This window comes from Mauremys reevesii, linkage group 2 (assembly GCF_016161935.1).
Source record: "Mauremys reevesii isolate NIE-2019 linkage group 2, ASM1616193v1, whole genome shotgun sequence".
Classification (NCBI taxonomy): Eukaryota; Metazoa; Chordata; order Testudines; family Geoemydidae; genus Mauremys; species Mauremys reevesii.
Window position 1 is genome coordinate 272,967,941 of NC_052624.1, and position 18,196 is coordinate 272,986,136.

Here is an 18,196-nt window from a genome sequence, read left to right on the forward strand (position 1 = left end):
CCTGTAGTGCGGGGAATTCCGCCCGCCATTCAACTCAATGTAATTTTGACTATATGCAGTTTTCGCTTTACGCGCTAACCGCGGAACGGAACCCCTGCGTAAGATGAGACTTGCCTGTATCTGTATTGCAGTAGCACCAACAGGCCCCAGCTATGATTGCAAGATGCTCTACAAACACAGAAATAGAAAGTCCCTGTCCTATAAAGTCTATAAGCCATATGAACAAGACAGACTATAGATATGAGGGAAACAGGGTGAAGAGAGGGGAAGCGGGTCATCTGTAGTTTAGACAAAGAAAGGATAAGTGATTTGTCTTGGGTCACAAAGAAAGTCTGAGGCAGAAATGGGAACAGAATCCATGCCTGCTGACTCCCAAGATCAGGAGATTATCTCCATATCATGCTTTCCTGTTTGATTACCTAACCAGGCAAGTGACCAAGGTTCCAAAAGCAATTAAAAAAACCCAAAACATTAAAAACAGTGTGTAGAGTGTATCACAAGATATTTTTGAGCCCTATGCTGGCTGGACATAGTGTTAGAATATTAATTTTCCATTGTTAAACATTTTTTAAAAATCAATTTTGTTGTAAGTTATATAATTCTATAAAGCTGAGGTGTATGAAAGTATCTTCTTTTCTGCGATTCACTGCTGCTATGAATTTCTAATAGCAGTCTAAAAATAAAATACTGCTGTGTGTCACTTGGCTGTGTAATTCTTTGGATGATTAGCATCACACCTCTTGTACTGTATATGCACTTTCAGACGGCTTTGGGAAGCATTTAATAGTCTACATGAAAATAATTTTCAATTAAGGTATTTATACAAGTTAAAAGATGGAGTCTCAACTTTTAATTCTGAATGTTTTTCCCTGGGTCACAATTTCAGTGTTATTTAAAGGTGGTTTAGCATTTCTGATGGACAAGGATTGTTTGAAAAAGAATAATTTGGAAATGCTTTTTAGAAATAATGACATGTTTGGGAGAATTATATTTTATTCATTATCTAATAGTTTGGCATTAGTCTGGTATCTATTCTGTAATAAAAAGGGAAATTCTAAAGTTTCCAAAAGGCACTTATTTTAAAAAAAGTTTTGTATGTTCCATTCAAAATGGAAAAAAACAAAAACCTCAGAAATGATCAAAAATAAAATAAGAAATGTGACTCTACCAAACAGCTCAGCACTTTCAACACAATGCAACATAATATTTAATCGAGTTTCCCTTTTATTCCCCTCCAGGAACCAGAACTGTACAAGCTTTGTGCTTCCTGAATCTCTAAATACACTTCATGCTCAACAAGCTATCAGATTGTTCGCTTTGGTCTATCTGCCAAGTGTACGATAGCAAAACCTCTCTTGGGATATAGTAGACTTGTACCTATCTGCTTTAGCAGCATCTGGGTATGGCTACTCTGCAAAGAAAGAATTATGATTTCTAAATAAATAATTAAGACCATGGTGGCTATCAAATGTAAATAATCAGATAACAGGAACCAGCAGCGCTGTCCCCTGTTTAAAAAAAGGATGTAAGAAGTGAAATGAATGAATGAAAGCTTTTAGATTTAGAAAAATCTGCAATGAACAGAATTATTTCATGCTATGAATATATATGTATAAACACACTTCTCTCTTCCTTTGATTGTTGCTTTGGTTCTGAGGGTTAATCTTGAATGTCAAGCATTTCCTACATTCTCCAATTTGAAGTTTATTTGATATCCCATAGCAGCTTACATAATGCAAATCAACTGCAGCTGCAAGCAAGAAGCTAGGGTAATCAGTTTTCACCAATATTAGTTGGCCATCTAGGCCAACTAAGATAATTAATTTCCACTTTGGAAACCAAGGCAGTTGTCTGAGAGTGGAAGAGACTTTCAGTTCAAGAGTGCAGAGTCCATTTCCAAATGAAATCCAAGCATATTTTTACCCCACCTGCATAGGCAAGAGGGAGAAGTAACTAACCCCAACAGTTTCAAAGCAGCATACTGTGCTTTAGCAGTGAAATGGCCATTAAAGGGAAAGATATACAAAGATATAAAGGACAGTGAGGCACTCAACTTCGATTGAAAGTGAATGGGCCATAGCAACTTAACTCCAATTTGTGTATTTGAAAATCTCCCCCTAAATCAATGGGAGTTGAATGGTTAAAAACCCCATTCAATGCTTTGAATAATTATACTTAAGTGTGAGGCCAAAGCCGTTTCCATTTAAAACAGATCTGCACTTGTTTACCTTTCTTGACTTGACTTGTTTCTTGGGGGATTAATTTGGTGCCATTCAGTCTCAGTTCTCATCTCAAGATTAGCTCAATCTTTCAAAACTATCATGAAAATTTATCAGCTGATTACTCATTTGAAAAGAGACTGAAAAGATTGGGATTGTTTACCTTAGACAGGAGATGAATAAGTGGGGACCTCATAAAAGTATATAAAATAATGAATGCTGTTAGAAGACAGATTGAGAACTTCTGTTCACCCTGTCTCATAACGTTTGGCACGCGGCCTGCCAAGATAAGACCCCTGGAGGGCCGGGCCGATTTGTTTACCTGCCACATCTGCAGGTTCGGCCAATCGCAGCTCCCACTGGCCGCGGTTCACCGCTCCAGGCCAATGGGGGCTGAAGGAAGTGGCATGGGATGAGGGATGTGCTGGCCACGGCTTGCTGCAGGCCAATGGGGGCTGCGGGAAGTCAACGCCAGCACATCCCTCATCGTATGCCACTTCGCTCAGCCTCCATTGGCCTGGAGCAGTGAACCTGGGGGCTGAGGGAAGTGGCATAGGATGAGGGATGTGCTGGCCGTGGCTTCCCGCAGCCCCCATTGGCCTGCAGCAAGCCGTGGCCAGCACATCCCTCATCCCATGCCACTTCCTTCAGCCCCCATTGGCCTGGAGCGGTGAACCGCGGCCAGTGGGAGCTGCGATCGGCTGAACCTGCGGACGAGGCAGGTAAACAAATCGGCCCGGGCCACCCAGAGGCTTACCCTGGCAGGCTGCATGCCAAAATGTTGCCGATCCCTTGAACAAGGACACAGTAAATGAAATCATAATCTTGCCATTTCAGAACCTAGAAAAGGAAACACTTTTTCACACATGTAATTCAACTGTTCAACTCACTCCTCAATGTTCACCTTCAAATCAACTTTGCTTTGACAGTGAAAATAAACAGACAGATGTGCTGCTTTTAACTGGAAATTTACCTTGTTGGATAAGGGCTTCTGCAGCAAGTTCACCAGTACCAACATTAACATACTCTTCATTAGGATGCTTCCTGTTGTAATGCCTCTTCAGGGAGCCAGATATATTGCAGGAATAATGGCAGTGTGCACAACGGAAAGGCTAGCAAAAAAAAAAAAAGAGAGTTACAATTGGTCATACACGTCTGCTTTCTGTATAGATGGGTCCAAGCTGCAGTAGTCAGACTCAAACTTCCCCAAACTTGAAGAGGGTTCACATTGGTTAGGGCATATATCTGTCTCATTTATTCTAGGAGCGGACCTTTCAAACCAACGCACAAGTATGTTTTAGCTAACTCTTACAGAAAATGTGTTGCTTTTTTAATCGCTTATTATAAACTATGTATCCTCACAACACTATTTCACAAGTACAAACACCTACACTGTGTTTTTAAGTAATTATTTTCCACAATTGGTAATTACAGGTCTGAACAGGCAAAGGCATGCTATCGAACATACTGCTTAGCACCTTGAGTAGGATCAGGGTCTCTCACTGCTGTAGGCAATATATAATCTTGATTTGAAAGGGGAAGGGAGGACAGGAGTAACTGAGTACCTGTCAGTAAATAAACATTACTTTTATGTATAAATAAGTTTTGAGGGCTTTGTTCTGGTAATGTCTATAAAATTACAAGTGCATGGTAAAGCAGGTTGAAAGCATTAAGAAAGTCACAATGTAGGCATTGTTAGTATTATTAAACTATATAGCAGTGAAATGAATGCTCTGAAAACTTAATGCCATATTTCTTGAGTGTAAATTTAATGTATACTGTCTTGTAATGCTTTACACCTCATGTCTGTTCATGTCTGGATAGTGGGCAATGTATGAGCTGTTATGGCAGTTCTAATTCACCGGGAGATTCCTGCAGATCAGCTGAATCCTCAACTAACCAGATGAGACAGGTTCAAAGCTTCCAGAGTAGTGCAAAACAATGGCATTGGAATAATTTTTATAGTTGGGGCGCTGAAAGCCATTGAACAAAACTGTAAGCCTTGTATATGACGGAAACCACATCAAGCCAGGGGATAATGCTGCACCCGCAGCACCCACAGTTCCAGCACCCCGGTGCAAAACATCCTTATGCCAAGGTCTACATGAAATTTTTGCCAGTATAGAAATGGCTATTAGGGGATCAATTCTTTCTAACAATTCTATACTGGCAAAAGCCCTAGCGTAGACACAGTTATATCAGCACGGAAGTTCTTTTGCCAATACAGACTATTTTGCTTGCTCAACAGGCATAAAAAGTACTGGCAAGAAAGTGCTTTTTTGCCAGCATAAACTGTATCTGTACTAGGAGGGTTTTCCTGATAAACTATGCTAGCAACACTTTTAAATGTACATTATGTCTCAGTGGGGCTCAGGATCTGGCCCTCCGTGTCTTGTTTTCCCATCTGTAAAGTGGTTTTGTGAGGCTAAACTAATTAATGTTTGCAAAGTACTTTGAGGTCTAATGACAGATGAGTATAGAAGTATTGTATTCCCATAGTGCTTTATGCAAGGGAAAGAGCATTAGGCCCAGTTTTCTAGCAAATTCACTGGATAAATATGTTTTTCTACCTGTAATACCCCTGCACTTCCAATTGGATGCAGTATTTTTCTCTTCCCGTCCTTAACTACAGAGCTGCTGTGCTTTTACCTACACCAGAGGTATGTTGTGAGGCTTAATTCTTGCAACGTGTTTTCAGAGCCTGTAGCAGGGACTGTTTGGTCAGCAGGCTTACTGGCAAGGCTTCCTGCTCCAAGATCTATTTTAGGTCAATGTGTCCTGAACGGGGTTCAGTTGGGTCAACCTCCTAGTCAGTAACCCCCAACTTCTGCTCATCCAAGGAATAAGCATAGAGGAATCTGGGGTGGATAGGGAGACCTGGGCTCTCCCTATCCACCAGAACTTGGCCCACAGCCTTGAAAGTGCGATAGCGTGGCAAGGCCACCTCCTGCTCACATTCCCTTGGGACACTTGCACCACACTGCGGCACCCAGTGTGGTAGGATGGCTGCTGTTCTGTTATAGTCCTTTGCTCAAACCCCAGAGTCTCAGAATGGATGCACGTGACTCTCTGGTGGCCCTGCACATGGTACTTCCTACCTCTGGGATGATATCAGAAAATAGGAGGAAAGGTCACAGCTGGACCTTCTTGGTAAGAGCTTCTTCTTCTACTGTTGCAGAACAGTGTCCTCCAGGAAATGGCTTCAGTCCACCTCACTGCCTGGATTTCTGGAGCTCTCTTTATACAGCTCCTTTTCCCAGATGTATGCTCAGCAGTGACAATGGAGCGGAGCTTTCCTGGCCCAGTACTGCTCCAGTCTTTCCACTATCTTGGCCATAGGGATGTAAACCCCATTAAAGAGCCACAAAAGAAAGACTCTACAGAAGTGTTATTTATCTGAACTTTCAATTATAATATCCTAAAGTTAAGCAGCTAAAATTTTTATTTAGGCATCCAAATCCCATTATTTCATATGTGCGCACCATGGTGCTTAATATTAAATATTAACCTGACATGTTCACAAAGACAATATATGTGAAGGGTAGAAGGATGCCAGTAACAAACTACTATTATACATATGCATTTACAAAACTGGTGGAGAAATGTCAGTAAACCTTGTAAGTAAACAGGAAGACTAAAACTGTACTGTACACCTCCTTGTTTAAAAAAAATATTTAAACAAAAACAATTTCTAAATGCATCCTCTCTTTCTATGGAGAGGCAGAGTAAAAAATATATGGGGAATCCAGCTGATTTAGCACACTGCCTGAACTTTGTGCCAACATTTAAAAATTTTAAATAGTGCTTAAAACATTGAAATATATTTATGCTCAAGAGGGTCTTCTAATGGGCATCATTACCAGCTCCACCTTGAATATTTCATGTTATTTTGAAAGAAAGGCAAATTAAAGTCATTCTCCAACTGTAACTCAGGATATAAGCTTCAAAAAGTTAATTTGTCATTACATACTAATCAGCAGTGGATCAAATCTATTTGATCTGTAACACAGTGGTACACAAAGAGCAGAGCTTTCACCTGTATTTCTCCAGGTAATTAAAGAGAGCTCTCTGAACAGTCTGCCCTCTGCAGTTAATGATTTCAATTGTGTATTTGCTGTGCTAATTATGCTAATTAGTCTGTCAAAAGTATTCAGAGTAAACAACCACCTCTTTAAATTTGGGTCAATCACTCCACACTTGTCTAAGGGTAACCAATAGTATGGACAGAATGTGATGTCATCTTCTGAAACCTGATAAGCAATTAATTATATGTTTCAGAGTAGCAGCCGTGTTAGTCTGTATCCACAAAAAGAACAGGAGTACTGTTCTTTATTATAATTAATTATAATAAATTACAGTATTCAACTCAGTAGGGAATACGAAAAGCTGGGTTTCTGAAGGGGTAGGAGTGCAAGGAAGAAAGAGACACACAGAGAAGCCCTATCTACAGTAGGGAATTTTTCTAAAAACTTCCTCCCATTGTCAATATCTGTTTACAGCTTCACCAGTGTTAGCAACATTAGGAGCCCAAATATAGAAAGAAGGGCTGCTGGCTGCTGCAGGAGTTTCTGAACAGAATGTTGATCAATGTGCTCTAGGCAAGGTTTTGTAACATCGTTGTAACACCAGAAGCCCTACTACGCTATGGCTCCCAATACTGCAAGCTGTGCTAGGGCTGAGCTGCTGTGAGCAACAGGGCCGCCCAGAGGATTCAGGGGGCCTGAGGTCTTTGGCGGCGGAGGGCCCCCGCTTTGGAGGTAATTCGGCGGCGGGGGGTCCTTCCGCCCTGGGACCCACCGCCGAAGTGCCGGGTCTTCGGCCGCAGGTCCCAGGGCGGAAGGACCTCCCCCGCCACCGAATTGCCGCCGAAGACCCGGAGTGGAAGAAGCTCTGGGGGCCTGGGTTCCACGAGAGTTTTCCGGGGCCACCGGAGCGAGTGAAGGACCCCGCTTCAGGGGCCCCGAAAAACTCTCGTGGGGGCCCCTGTGGGGCCCGGGGCAAATTGCCCCACTTGCCCCCTCCAGGCAGCCCTGGTGAGCAATGGTGGGAAATTTATTATTTCCTTACCATAGAAAGGCCCCGAGATAGACCGAAGCTTGCAGTATAGCTGGAATAAGATGAATTCTGCTTACTGTGACAAAAGACCAAGAAATCTTGATCTTTAAGAATCAGTTTTGTGTGTGCATCTGAGAGCCTGACTGTTCACCAGAGTACAATATCTGTATGACAGCAGATTAGTAAACCTATGCAAAATAATTCTAATCAATTGGGTAAATCTGACTTGCATGTTATAAGAGATTGAATAAGTTCACACAACTGGTCTGAGACAATCATGGTGACACATATGGATTGACTGCTTAAAGGGTAACCATCAACATAAAATCTAATACACCTCTACCTCGATATAACGCTGTCCTTGGGAGCCAAAAATTCTTACCGCGTTATAGGTGAAACCGTGTTATATTGAACTTGCTTTGATCCACCGGAGTGTGCAGCCCCGCGCCCCTGGAGCACTGCTTTACATTCAAATTCGTGTTATATCGGGTGGCGTTATATCGAGGTAGCGGTGTATATCCAAACATGAGTTAAAAGTAGTTTCTGGCACATTTGCACGCAAGCCCCTTTGCTAATTGTTTGAGTTTTACAGTCACATTTTTCTACTGCTTTTTGCTCTCCAGTTGCTGTGGGGAAAATCCACACGAACAACAGAAGAAACTGACTACGGCTCTGCAACTGGATGCACACAGTATCTCCTGTGAAGTGAAAAAGGTTTGGAAATTTTTTCTAACAGTCCTCTAGACTTCAGTGAAAATATTCTGTTATTCTATCATTTTAATAAAGATTTGTTGGGGGGAAACCCCTGCAGGAACTAGTAATTAATATTACTGTTCCTTTAATTAAGAGAAGCAATAAGAGATTACAGAGCCACTTGACAAGTACACTGTTAGCATTAATTTTAGTCTTTAATTTTGCAAAAAAGGAACTATTCAGTATAACGCAGATTTTGGATACTGGCCTGTGCAGATATACCAGGTAGCCCTCAAAATATGTCAATGGCTGCTCTATCCAAACACTGATGTGACCAACAGGGAAAATCCACTATTATTTTTTTTAAAAAAAGATCTAATTGTATGTTTTGTTCTGTGTGAACAGATGATGAAAAACAACAGGAACCTATATATTTTTATGTGCCTATTAATGCCTGAATGTATCCTACAATCATAAAACTGTCCAGCACTTAGACACGCTACGTGGAAGTAAATCAATCTGTTCTAAAAGATTTGGCATGAAAACTTCAAAAAGGATATTCTCAACTCAGGGATTTTCTTGTTATTTTACTGGCACACACAATATTTCCTGAGACTGGAGGAAGGAGTGAATAGCCAAGGAATACTTGATGTAAATGTTATATCTTTTCTTTTGAAATGTGGTAAATGTGCCCTAAAAATTCTTGAAAACATACAAAATTATAGTTTTTTTCTATTTATAAACTACCATTTTGCTACTTCCAAAAGAGAGATTTGGTCCTATCATAATTGGCTCTAAAAATTACAAAAATATTAGAGAAGGGTTGTGACAAAGTGCTATGGCCTAACAGCAGGGTCAGTACTCTGATCACAGTAGCCTCAATTAGTTTCTCCAGCGACGGCTGATTCAGGAAATAGGGAGGAATTAGCTACTCAGATGGGAAGGCTGGGTGAGAGTTATGGAACCAACTGCCCCTTAAGCTGACTACCTTGATAAGAGGCAGGAAGGAAGTGTTGGGGGTAGGGGGGCTACCCAGACCCCGACTGAAGAAGATACCAAGAAAGAAAGGTCTCTTTTCCTCCTAGGGCCCTGATGAACAGGGGCTGAAGGTCATAGGTATTAAATAGTTGTATTGCATTGTACAGTGTTGGTGGACGGGACTTGAAATAAATTATACAAAGTGAACACTAAAAGAAGGAAAGGAGTTTGAGTGGTTTCTATGGTGATCAAGGACAAGGCAGACATATGCCCTATTACAAGTGGTGGCTTGTCCAGGATCTTGATTCCTATGCACATGGTGCTTGAAAATTTGTCGAGGGGGAGTGGGAAGGGGCGGTATGAAGATTCAGTGCCTGGACACAGAGCAGACTCTGCAGTGATGGCAGAAGCAGCAGCAAAAGATGATGCACACCTTCCAGAATCACACAAACCTGAAAGACAACCCCTTCTGGTGTGGCAGCCAAAGCAGTACAACCTGCAGGAAGTCATCAGAGAGCAGGTGCAATGACAGTTGGTACAGAAGTTGGTGAGTCCCAGTGCGGAGACCTGGAGTCATGTACAGAGAGTGATTCTATGCAAGATGGGGCCCACCTGATGACTTGGCTGTGTTTCTGGTAACATCTGAGAGAGTAGCCACAAGAGGCGTATAGAAACGTGGGCCAACCAGGTGGTACCCTATCTCACCAGGGAAGCTCAGATGGGTTAAGAGGCCCTGAGCGAGGAATAGGCCCATGACTATGATGTTATGAAGCCAACCAATTTGGACTGGGGGGACGGGGGGTCTCTACTGAGAAATACCAGCAGAAATTTTGGGCCGCTAGATTGGCTTGAGGGGTACGATCCAGGGCATATGTGCAAAAGCTGATAGTCTGGGTTACCTGCTGGCTGAAGCCAGATATTCTAACTGTGGGGGGAAATTATGGTCCTAGTGATACTGGAACAATTTCTCCAGAGGCCCCCGGAGAATAACAGAGACTGAGTGAGGCACCACCCCAACTGTGGAGGCTGTGATTAAACTCTCCAAAGAGTTCCTAAGAAGCCAATTTTACGAGAAAAGAAGTCCAGTCACCTAGCGTGTGGAGCCAGGGAGGGGTGGTGAACTGAAAAGCCCCAAGAAGAAAAGGGAGGAGGTGAAAGGAACTCTTGCAGGGAATAGCACGCTATCAGTGTGGAATGCTGTGTCATATAAAACAGCATTGTCCTAAGATGGAATGCGAGTTTGCAGAATTCTGCAAATGGATGGGACTTTCTGGGGCAAGATAAAAAGGATATCTCCTACTGTCCCTGTAAAAGTGGGAAGGAGGCGCCTAAGGGGGATTGTGTATACTATCTTGGGATATTCATTGATCCAGGGGATTTAGTGAAGCCCCACTGGAGACTCCTGGAGGAAAAAGCAGACCTAGAATGCATCCATGGGAGAAGAGTCTCTACCCAATAGCAGAGGTAACCCTACAATTAAAGGGGAAGTTTAGGTGGGAGTAACAGAGAGGCTACCCTGTTCGGTCATAGTAGGTGCGGATTGGAGTCCCTTCCCGCACAGAAAGAAAGTAGGCAACTGGGGCCCTATATGGGTAAAACATGAGCAAATGAGGAAGAAGGGCCTGAGTTAATAGAATCAGACACCCTAGATGGAATGATACAAGCCAGGAGAAAAATAGAACCACTCCAGGGGAAGATGGGGAGAAAAAGGGAAAAGGTAGAACTAGGCTTGGGGGAGAAGAGCAGCCCAAGCTCAGTCCCAGGAGTGGGATGGTTCCAAGAACCTAGAGTGCAGGAAAGGTGAGGAGGGTTGGAACCCAGAGGTCAGTTTGTAGGACTGGGAGAACCAGAGGCTTTAGGGAGGAGGAGAACAAGGGACAACAACAGTCCTTAACCCAAGACAAGGGAGAAAAAGAAAAGGAAAATGGACCTACACGTTTTCAGGGGTGTGAAGATCTGTGACCTGAGATTGAATTATGGGGCTGTCCTCCACCCCTTAAAATATGATTTATGGATCGAGGATGGAAGGACCCAGAAAGGAAACGCTACAAGACATCCCTTAGGGGAGGAGCTATAAATGGAGATTCCCTATGTCCTAATAAGGAGAAAAGGATGGAAAATGATAAAATACAGGGAGGATCTGATGAGAAATAGTCAAATGAAAAAAAAGTCTCATTCAATTACATCATGCAATAGGGGACAGCCAAAGAATGACAAGTGTTTATATACCAATGCTAGAAGTCTAAATAATAAGATGGGTGAACTAGAGTGCCTAGTATTAAATGAGGATATTGATATAATAGGCATCACAGAAACCTGGTAGAATGAGGATAATCAATGGGACACAGTAATACCAGGGTACGAAATATATCGGAAGGACAGAACAGGTCGTGCTGGTGGGGGAGTGGCACTATATGTGAAAGAAAGCGTAGAATCAAATGAAGTAAAAATCTTAAATGAACTAAATTGTACTATAGAATTTCTATGGATAGTAATTCCATGCTTGAAAAATAAGAATATAGCAGTAGGGCTATATTACAGACCACCTGACCAGGATGGTGTTAGTGACTCTGAAATGCTCAGGGAGATTAGAGAGGCTATTAAAATAAAAAACTCAATAACAATAATAATGGGGGATTTCAATTACCCCCATATTGACTGGGTACATATCACCTCAGGAAGGGATGCTGAGATCAAGTTTCTTGACACCTTAAATGACTGCTTCTTGGAGCCCACAAGAGGAGAGTCAATTCTTGATTTAGTCCTAAGCAGAGCACAGGATAAGGTCCAAGAGATGAATATAGCTGGACTGCTTGGTAATAGTGACTATAATATAATTAAATTTAACATGCTTTGAGCAGGGGGTTGGACTAGATGACCGCCTCAGGTCCCTTCCAACCCTGAGATTCTATGAACATCCCTGTGGCGGGGAAAACTCCACAGCGGCCCAACATTGTAGCATTTAGTTTCAGAAAGAGGGAATACACAAAAATGAGGAGGTTAGTGAAACAGAAATTAAAAGGTACAGTACCAAAAGTAAAATCCCTGCAAGCTGCATGGAAACTTTGTAAAGACATCATAATAGAGGCTCAACTCAAATGTATACCCCAATTTAAGAAACATAGTAAGAGAACCAGAAAAGAGCCGCCGTGGTTAAACAACAAAGTAAAACAAGCAGAGAGGGGCAAAAAGGCATCCTTTAAAAAATGGAAGATAAATCCTAATGAGGAAAATAGAAAAGGGCATTAACTCTGGCAAATGAAGTGTAAAAATATAATTAGAAAGACCAAAAAAGAATTTGAAGAACAGCTAGCCAAAGACTCCAAAAGTAATAGCAATTTTTTTTTTAAATATATCAGAAGCAGAACGCCTGCTAAACAACCAGTGGGGCCACCGGACGATCGAGATACTAAAGGAGCACTCAAAGACGATAAGGCCATTGCGGAGAAACTAAATGAATTCTTTGCATCGGTCTTTACTTTTGAGGATGTGAAGGAGATTCACAAACCTGAGCCATTCTTTTTGGGTGACAGATCTGAGGAACTGTCCCAAACTGAGGTGCCATTAGAGGAGGTTTTGGAACAAATTGATAAACTAAACAGTAATAAGTCTCCAGGACCTGATGGTATTCAACCAAGAGTTCTGAAGGTACTCAAATGTGAAATTGCAGGACTACTAACTGTCATCTGTAACCTACCATTTAAATCAGCTTCAGTACCAAATGACTGGAGGACAGCTAATAATAAATAATAAATAAAGTTCAGAAAAAGCAGCCAAGCTCACCTGATATTTATAGGCATGTGTCCTGAAAAGTTTAGTAGGTTAAAAAAGCTATACTGGTGACCCAAGGCAGGCCACGACAGTGGTAAATAATTCAAATTACTTCTAAATTTAGTTTGGCTTAAAAGGGGTTCAAAAGTAAATGAGCCTAAACAAAACAGTCCAAGACTACTGTCTTGGTGATATGTTGAGGCACATATTAGAAATATCATATTAGCACAGATCAGTTCATGCTGACTAGACTGTTTTTTTTTTCCGCCATACCAGGCTGAGCTGCAGGAACCCTGGAATTCCTTTCAAAACACATCCACTTGTAACAAGCAGGCTTGACTTGGAACTGCCCAGAACCAGGAACTATCTGCTATAAACGCTGCAGAACTCTCTGTTATGTCAATTAGGCAGCAAGCTAAAGGAAACAAGGATTAAGTCACTAACAGAGACCAAACTTTGATCATTCCAGATTCCTGCACACTTACTGTAAATTCTTTAATGTCAAAATTACAAAAACCATTTGCCATTCACCACCATTTCCTGGCTCAACTACCATCTCAAAATGCTTAGATACCACATTGATTTATGATTTAGAAATATAATAGATTAGAATTAAACAGACAGACCACATGACTGTATATCTTCACTTGAGTTTTATGCACATGCAATGATCTCACAGGCAGGAGTGCACTCACTAACACTTTATTTTGTAAGGATCTCTGACAAACTAATCTCTTAACAATTCATTGGATATTCCAATTGCAAGGCAGGCTGACAGCAGGGTGGCAGGCCATGATAATTTAAATTCTATCTTGTGGTCTACCAGGACAAAGCTATATTGCAAGTGCTGCATTTTAAATATTTCTGTCTCAAAATAAAATATTTATTTTTAAACAATGAAACCAGAATTCAAGCATCTATCTCAATCTCCTACCTGTCTTGTCAAAGAAACATTTACAAACAAAAAGGGGCTTGTTACAAAAGTTTTCATACTTGTGATGTTGCACCCCATAAGGCTTTATGGAAATATGCTTATGAATGTATATAAGATATAACTGGAATATGTTTTATGCTACATATGCCATGTAACATCTTTGTAAAAGTTATGAGCTACTGAATACATTCCTCCTATTTGTATGCATGTATCATTTTTGTACTTGATGTTATGAATATTGGCTGTATACTTGCTTGATTGCTAAGTAGCCTTAGTAGAGCATTTGGTCAGCTTCTTGAGAAAGGAATGTGCAAATTAAGTGCCCAATCAAGAAACACTTAAAGGACAATGAATCTTGTAAGGCTCCAATCCACATAAGAAGTCAACCTGAGGACGTTCAAGGTAGCATGTAAGCAATGGCTGCTGCCTGTAAAAACTGAGTCATGCATGGACATGTAACTCGCTCATGTGACTCCAAAACTCCATCTTGGAGCTGGACTTTGCATAGGAGAGAGGAGGGGGTCTCCACACACAAGAGGAAGCCTCTTTAAGCCCGTGGGAGACCCCTCCATTTTGTCTTCAGCTGGCTGAAGAGATAGCCTCTCCACCCCCAAGGATACCTGAAGAAACTGGAACAAGGGACAGTAACTACAGGGGGTGTGAGTGATTGCTGGACCCAGACTAGCAGGACACTAGTCTGTAAAAGGAAGCTTACTGGGTGAGGTTTTTATCTGTATTCAGTTTCCTTACTGTATTAGACATAACTTGTGTGTTCTATTTTATTTTGCTTGGTAATTCACTTTGTTCTGTCTGGTACTACTTGGAACCACTTAAATCCTACTTTCTGTATTTAATAAAATCACTTTTAGTTATTAAATAACCCAGAGTCTGTATTAATACCGGGGGGGGAGGGGAACAGCTGTGCATCTCTCTCTCTATCAGTGTTATAGAGGGTGAACAATTTACGAGTTTACCCTGTATAAGCTTTATACAAGGTAAAACAGATTTATTTGGGGTTTGGAACCCACTGGGAGTTGGGAATCTGAGTGTTAAAGACAGGAACACCTCTTAAGCTGCTTTCAGTTTAAGCCTGCAGCTTTGGGGCATGTGGTTCAGACCTGGGTCTGGGTTTGCAGCAGGCTAGTGGGTCTGGCTCAAACCAGGCTGGGCACTGAAGTCCCAAGCTGAGAGGGCAGGAAAAGCAGGGACAGAAGAAGTCTTGGCACATCCGCTGGCAGTTCCGAAGGGGGTTTCTGTGATCCAACCCATCACAAACTTATTTAGCATCTTGCAGCAGTTTTGCATTCTGTCAGAAACAATCAACTTCTCAGATGTGTTACATCACAGTTGTGTGTCTATCATAAAATTAAATCCATCAGAAAATGAAAGTGCTGAATTCCCATCCTACATAAAAAATGCTGGAAATACAAATATAATGCAAAAGGAATGAAAGTATTATATATCTAAAATGATGCCTTCCTCTGGATGTCTCTGTTCATTTTCTCTTTCTATGTCTGTCTTTTAGAATTTAAATTCTGGACCAGGGACTGTCTTAATTTCTGCTTTAGACAAGCAGCAAGCATAATGTTGATATAAATGATAAAATATAAATGATACTTTAAAGAAGCAAAATAAGTCATTAGGTACAGAAAGCTGATGAATTCCAAAAAAAAAAAAGCATAACATCTTTGTAGAATGGCTTAGAGATTTACTCATTGTCAGGATAAAAGTGTTAAACTATACTGAACATTTTCTTTAAAGATAAAATTTTGGATTTTGCTGAAAATGAAAGCAAAAGCCATTTTTCATTCTCTGAATATAGTATCCTCTGTATTCATGACATCATATTCTACCACATTGAGAGTCACTATAATATTTAGGAATAAATAAGGTATTGCTACATTTTATTAATATAAACTGATCTCCAATCTCAGGGCTTCACAGATACATTAACAAGCTTCCTTCTGAGACACACTTTAGACAGACAGATGTTTTAGATTTCATTGTCCCTAATGTCCTTTGAAAACAAATGAACTCCTCTACTGTAAAGAAAGTTAAAAGGGGCAGTGAACAATAATCTATGGAAAACAACTTACTTTACTAGAAAATTTTAACATACAGATTTAAATAGTCATGTTTATTTTGCCGTGAAAAATACATATATTTTTAGAAAAATAAATTAAATATAAATTTCCATAAACAAAATGATTCCATCATGTTGTTGCACAGTTTGGAGTGTATTCTTCAAGTAATGTCACTTAATATTTAAATGCAAAGTCAAATCCTCCTTTTAACATTAGAAACATAAAAATGTCATATGTTATATCACTAGAAATAAGAACATCCCTCTTGAACGTTGTTGTGCAGTCTGAAGACCCCTTTATTGCTACATGAGTATTAATTAATCATGGCTTATTTGCGCTCTTACCTTGAAAGAGACATGTTGTTCCATGTGACGTAGAAGCTGTGGCTTTTGGGCTGCAGTATAGTCACACACTGTACATTTAAACTGCTTTCCTGAAACAGAAATAGAAAATGTTTTCAGATGGCTTTCTGTATTTAAATATGAAGAGGCAATCTATCAATGATATTTCATGATAAAGATGATTCTTAACAGAGTAAGGACAACCAAATATTGTAAACTTATCTGTTAGAATTTAGTATCAATAGAGAGCCACATTTTGCAAATAGGGCTGAACAGTATAGGACAGAAAGAGCCTTTGCCTGCTATTTTTAATTACAAGTGTTAAACAGTGAATATATTACTTGGGATAGCCACTAGGGAAAGAACACTCTTTAGCGTAAATGGCCAGTGGACATCATTGCTGCTTTGCAAAAACATAGCTGCAAGCACATTTATTTGGCTGTAAATAACGTAGCTCTTAAAAGATAGCTGTTCAGACACGCCTGTTGCAGGTGTTTGTTCCATCTCTGTCCCAATCTTCCAACTGTTATGACTCATGTACATTTTTTTTATTTTTGACACTCACTGGATTTATTTTTAGACTACTATAAATTATTGCAGCTCGTCTTCAAGAAATTATTTTTATTGGCATGTTGCACTACCATCTTAAAATAATGACTCAAACAGTCCTGAAAGGGATCCTTGCAAACAAAGACAAAAAACCCCAAAAGCTGCCACACAGAAATAAGCAAATACATATAAAATAGTATGTTAATGTGCCAAGTGGTACTGAGGCTTTGTGCTCAGACCTTTCACTTCCGTACGCCTGGGTTCAGTGTGTGGGTATGTCTACACTACGGGATTATTCCGATTTTACATAAACTGGTTTTTTAAAACAGATTATATAAAGTCGAGTGCACGCGGCCACACTAAGCACATTATTTCGGCAGTGTGCGTCCACGTACCGAGGCTAGCGTCGATTTCCGGAGTGTTGCACTGTGGGTAGCTATCCTGTAGCTATCCCATAGTTCCCGCAGTCTCCCCCGCCCACTGGAATTCTGGGTTGAGATCCCAATGCAAAAACAGTGTCGCGGGTGATTCTGGGTAAATGTCGTCACTCAATCCTTCCTCCGTGACAGCAACGGCAGACAATCATTTCGCGCCCTTTTTCCCTGGATTGCCCTGGCAGACGCCATAGCACGGCAACCATGCAGCCCGTTTAGCCTTTTGTCACTGTCACTGTATGTGTACTGGATGCTGCTGACAGATGCGGTACTGCAGTGCTACACAGCAGCATTCATTTGCATTTGCAAGGTAGCAGAGACGGTTACCAGCTATAGCACCGTCTGCAATTGGAAATTGGCGATGACATTTATCAGTCATTTTGTACCGTCTGCTGCTGTCATGGGTGCTCCTGGCTGGCCTCGCTGAGGTCGGCCGGGGGCACAAGGACAAAAATGGGAATGACTCCCCAGGTCATTCCCTTCTTTATGTTTTGTCTAAAAATAGAGTCAGTCCAGCCTAGAATATGGGGCAAGTGTACTAGAGAACCAGAGAGCACAGCCGCTCCGGGTCAGAGATCCCGCAGAAATGATGATTCCATTCTAGGGGGTACCCCTGCAACAACCCAACCCGTTGCTTCCCTCCTTCCCCAACCCTCCTGGGCTACCGAGGCAGTGTCCCCCCATTTGTGTGATGAAGTAATAAAGAATGCAGGAATAAGAAACACTGACTTTTTAGTGAGATAAAATGAGGGGGAGGCAGCCTCCTGCTGCTATGATAGTCCAGGCAGTACAGATTCTTCATTAGACATGAAAGGGGGGGGGCTGATGGAGCTCAGCCCCCAGTTGCTATGATGAGGACGGTTTTCAATCCTTTTGCACCGTCTGCCAGGAATGACCAGGAGTCAGTCCCACTGTTGCCCAGGCGCCCCTGGCTGACCTCACCGAGGCCAGCAAGGAGCACTCACGAGATGATGAGGACTGTTTTCCACAATTTCGCACCGTCTGCCATCAGGAAAGGAAGGGGAGGGGATACTGCTGTTCAGCGCCACAGCACCACGTCTACCAGCAACATGCAGTAGACATACGGTGACATTGAAAAAAGGCGAGAAACGATTTTTTTCCCCTTTTCGTACACGGG

General features: G+C 41.4%; 1 protein-coding gene and 1 long non-coding RNA gene across 4 annotated transcripts in view; one reads left to right on the top strand and one right to left on the bottom strand.

The window, feature by feature from the left end:
* LOC120397976 overlaps positions 1-9,112 on the top strand; it is a 70,183-nt gene extending 61,071 nt beyond the window's left edge. Inside the window, exons 2-3 of the long non-coding RNA XR_005594112.1 lie at positions 7,898-7,988; positions 8,373-9,112. This is a non-coding gene — a long non-coding RNA (uncharacterized LOC120397976). The remainder of the gene's footprint in view (positions 1-7,897; positions 7,989-8,372) is intronic.
* The window catches only part of ZFAT (zinc finger and AT-hook domain containing), a 161,685-nt gene that overhangs the window by 41,676 nt on the left and 101,813 nt on the right, over positions 1-18,196 (bottom strand). For all 3 annotated transcript variants that reach the window (XM_039524776.1, XM_039524777.1, XM_039524778.1), the window contains exons 11-12: positions 16,079-16,167; positions 3,193-3,331 (exon numbers count right to left, since the gene is read on the bottom strand). In XM_039524776.1, coding sequence (XP_039380710.1) covers positions 3,193-3,331; positions 16,079-16,167 — 228 coding nt within the window. The remainder of the gene's footprint in view (positions 1-3,192; positions 3,332-16,078; positions 16,168-18,196) is intronic.